At 54.3% G+C, this 3,531-nt stretch overlaps 1 protein-coding gene across 1 annotated transcript; it reads right to left on the minus strand.

Annotated features, from left to right (window-relative positions):
• LOC134470452 (keratin-associated protein 12-3-like) lies at positions 1-3,531 on the minus strand. Its single transcript, XM_063224624.1, has one exon. It carries the CDS (start codon positions 637-639, stop codon positions 271-273), a length of 369 nt encoding a protein of 122 aa, XP_063080694.1. The 5' UTR covers positions 640-3,531; the 3' UTR covers positions 1-270.

Below are 3,531 nucleotides of genomic sequence, written 5' to 3' on the forward strand. Positions count from 1 at the left end.
GGCACTGGCAAAGTGGATTTATTTGGCTCCCATGGGGCAGTGGTTGGATACTCAGGAGAGGAGCATCCTTTGCGTTGGGAGAGGGAAAGGGAGGCTCTGGAGCCCCTTGCTGGGTTCTAGCTCAGAGTCCAGCAGCTCAGTCCAGTAGGATTCCTGTCTGCCACAATGCGGGACCACATGGGCCCGGGAGGTACATAGTGGCGGTCCCCTGTCCCATGTGCCGGAGAGTGGACACGGAGATGGGAGTTCAGCAGCCGCAGCAGGAGGAGGTCAGCAGCAGCAGGAGGAGGAGGTGCCACAGCAGACAGGGTTGCAGAGGAGGGTGGGGCAGGAGGGCTGGCAGCACCCCGAGGACTGGCAGGAGGGCCCACAGCTCACGGGGAAGCACACGGAGCTCTGGCAGCATGGCTCGCAGCACCCCGAGGACTGGCAGGAGGGCACCACGCACACGGCTGGCCTGCAGCATACGGGCACACACACGGAGGCCTGGCACGACGGCTGGCAGCACCCCGAGGACTGGCATGATGGGGTCAGGCACAGGACAGGCTTGCAGCTCACGGGCACGCAGCAGGCAGCCTGGCAGGGGCTGGACCCGCAGCAGGCCGGCTGGCAGCACGGGGAACAGCTGGTGTGGCACATGGCGGACGAGGGAGAGGAGGTGGCTGTGGCTGGCAGGAGGTGCTGGTGAGGTCTGGGCCTCCACCCCGAGCTGCATTTATACCCGGTTCCCGGCAGGCCCGCCACATGCACGGCTCTGCTGTCTTCCTGCTCTGACTTCCTACTTTCCCACTCTGCTTGTTCCTTTGTTCCTGGAGCCTCAGCTTCTCCCCTAATTACACCCTCTCTGGGCTGCAGGGACACAACAATCCCGCCCAGCACTGCACAGCCTCCACCTGGATGCTGGCTGCCTCCCTCCCCTTCCCCTGTCACTTCTGCCAGATCCCCCACCCCAAGATGCTGCTGTGAGCTCTCCCTCCAGGTGGGACGATGCCTTTGCAAATGCCACCCAGCTGACCCTTGTCCCGGGAGGCTGTGCGGGTCCAGAGAAGATGGGAGGCTAGACACGCCCTTCGCACCAACCAGATATGGTGAGAGCTCGGCGCAGTCACGCGGGAGGGAGGGCTGGACAACTGTCTGTCTCGTGTCTTTTCCATCCCATTGATTTTTTTTTGTTTTTCATTTATTTTTCCCTCCTTCTTACTGTCTTGCTCTCTTTTTGCTGTTTGATGTTTGTTTTGCCTAAGGAAGAGGGATAAAGCCTGAGCCCCAAAGAGAAACACACGCTAAGAAACTCTGCAAAGCTGTTTGTGGAAATGGCACCAAAAGGAAGCTTTTTCCTTGACACACTGCACCTTAGGGTGTCTGTGACCAAACCACACTCCAGAAACACTCAGGGACGTCCTAGACAGAGACAGCCAGCCAAGGGAGCCCACAGACGAATGGAGTGACGAGGCTGAACCAGGTGAGTGGTGACAAACTACCGCGGAAATGGAGGCAACAGGGAAGTCAGGAACCAGAGGACCCGTGTCAGCGAGGACTGCGCACGGGGGTCAGCCCACGTCCTCCGGAGCCTCTTCTCAGGTCAGACTGCAGCTGCGGTGCTTTCAACAGACTCACTGTGTGCAAAAGAAATTCATGGACTATAAATCAAGGGGAAAATGAGCATGACATGCACCGGTCACCCAAAATCAACAAGGGAGAACCATCTCGTTCTCAAAGAATCCTTCAAGGCACAAAGGAAGCAGAACAGGGAAAGAAAGGCTCTCTAGACACGTGAAGGAGCCGCTGCACAGGAAGAAGGCAGGAGGTGGTGACGTCATGAAAATGAGCAGGCACCAAACCTCACTGCAGCACCACGGAAACAAACAGAACCGCTTGTAAAAGTTCAGGCAAACAGAGACGTGGTACAGGGCTGAACCTCAAGGCCCACTTTCAAAACACCAACTACCTAACTGACAAAATAACTAAATGAATAAAGGCAGTTAGAGAAACAGAAGGTAACTCAGCTTCACAGCGAAACCAGACCTTTCCGTAAGACAAATCAAACACTGTCTGCTGAGGTTTCTACCCAAATGCTAAAGAACACGTGTTCTTCTCAGCAAGACCCAGGAATTCCTCCCAAGGGACCTGCAGAGCAGCCCCTTCTGGTCCTTTCCACAAGCACACAGTGTCTTGGGCGTCCCGGAGCACTGCTCCTAGATATCAAGCACACAAATAGCACAGAGAGCTTTATAAACATCGGGACATAGAGTCACACGGCCCTGAACACACAATGGTGACACAAGTGGTCAAGCAAAGAAGGAAACATTTCCTGGAAGCAAATGGGAGGGCAGGTCCCGGTTGCCAGCGCCTATGGGACACAATGAAACCAGTCCCAGGAGGGACACGGGAGGACCACGTCTCGATCTGGTATCACTCATCCTTCACAACTCAACTGCCAACAACCCAGCAAGTGGAAAACACTGTTTTGTCCCTCAAATTGGGAATGAGAACATTTCTCTTATCTATATTGCTGTTCAATATAGTACTTAAAAATTCAGCCAGAACAAGCACCCAAGGAGAAAAAGGAAAACGATATTAAAATAGGATAAGAAGAGGTCAAAGTTTACTTACTTGATGACAGGATGCTCTCCAGAGCAGACACACAAGCACCACCAAAAGACGCCTACAATAAATACTCAACCTGACAGAATGCGTAATACACGAGCACGACTCCTCCAGCCCAGTAATGAACCTGCTGAAAAACCTGAAACGGAAGAGACTCTGTACACAGCAGCATCGAGAATGACTGCTGGACGGGCAGGGACACTTATGGTCACAGTGGCCGTGATTCCAAGGGGGATCCACACAGCCGACGTAACCGCAATCCAGCTACCAACACGCGGTCTTCACAGCATGGAGAACACAGCCCTGCAAAGCACCAGGGTCCATGAGAGACCGAGAATACCCAAAGCCCTCCAGGGCATGAAGAGCAGAGGACAGGTGTCCAAGACCTGGGCTTCAAGTGTATTGCAAAGATGCGGGGCGCCACACACAAAGCAGAGCAAAATAAAGGAAGCCAGAACTATAGGAAACAAAATGAAACACCGAAAGGAAACAGCATGTTTTGCACCAGCATTTCAAAAGACATGAGAATGCACAGCACTGAAGACAGGATGCAAAACCACTGCTGGCACAGAGAGCCAGCAGATCTGTGTCTGCCTGCTGGGCAGCACCACTGGAAGGCCCTTTCCTTAGGAATGCCAGTGGGGACAGACAGAGCCAGACAGATCCACCTCTGGCTGCAGGGAGCAGCCATCAGAAGGCTCCTTCTTGTACATAGCCTGCAGGAACAGGGAAAAACAGCCAGATAAGCCCTGTGCACCTGTAGGCCCCCACTGCAGGCCCTTGGTTCCTTCTGGAAGTCATCACTCAATAGTGGAATCAGACAAACACAGCCCTGTGTGTCTGCCACCATCACGGCAGTCCCAGTGTAGACACAGGCTGAGAGAAGCAGCCCCACCCCCATGCAGAGAATCCCCACTGTAGCTG

This window comes from Cavia porcellus, unplaced genomic scaffold (assembly GCF_034190915.1).
Source record: "Cavia porcellus strain 051 isolate PalLab524CR breed Dunkin Hartley unplaced genomic scaffold, mCavPor4.1 scaffold_15, whole genome shotgun sequence".
Classification (NCBI taxonomy): domain Eukaryota; kingdom Metazoa; phylum Chordata; class Mammalia; order Rodentia; family Caviidae; genus Cavia; species Cavia porcellus.

What these genes read in the sequence shown, in the direction of transcription:
- LOC134470452 (XM_063224624.1), bottom strand. Translation starts at nt 639, where the DNA reads ATGTGCCACACCAGCTGTTCCCCGTGCTGCCAGCCGGCCTGCTGCGGG.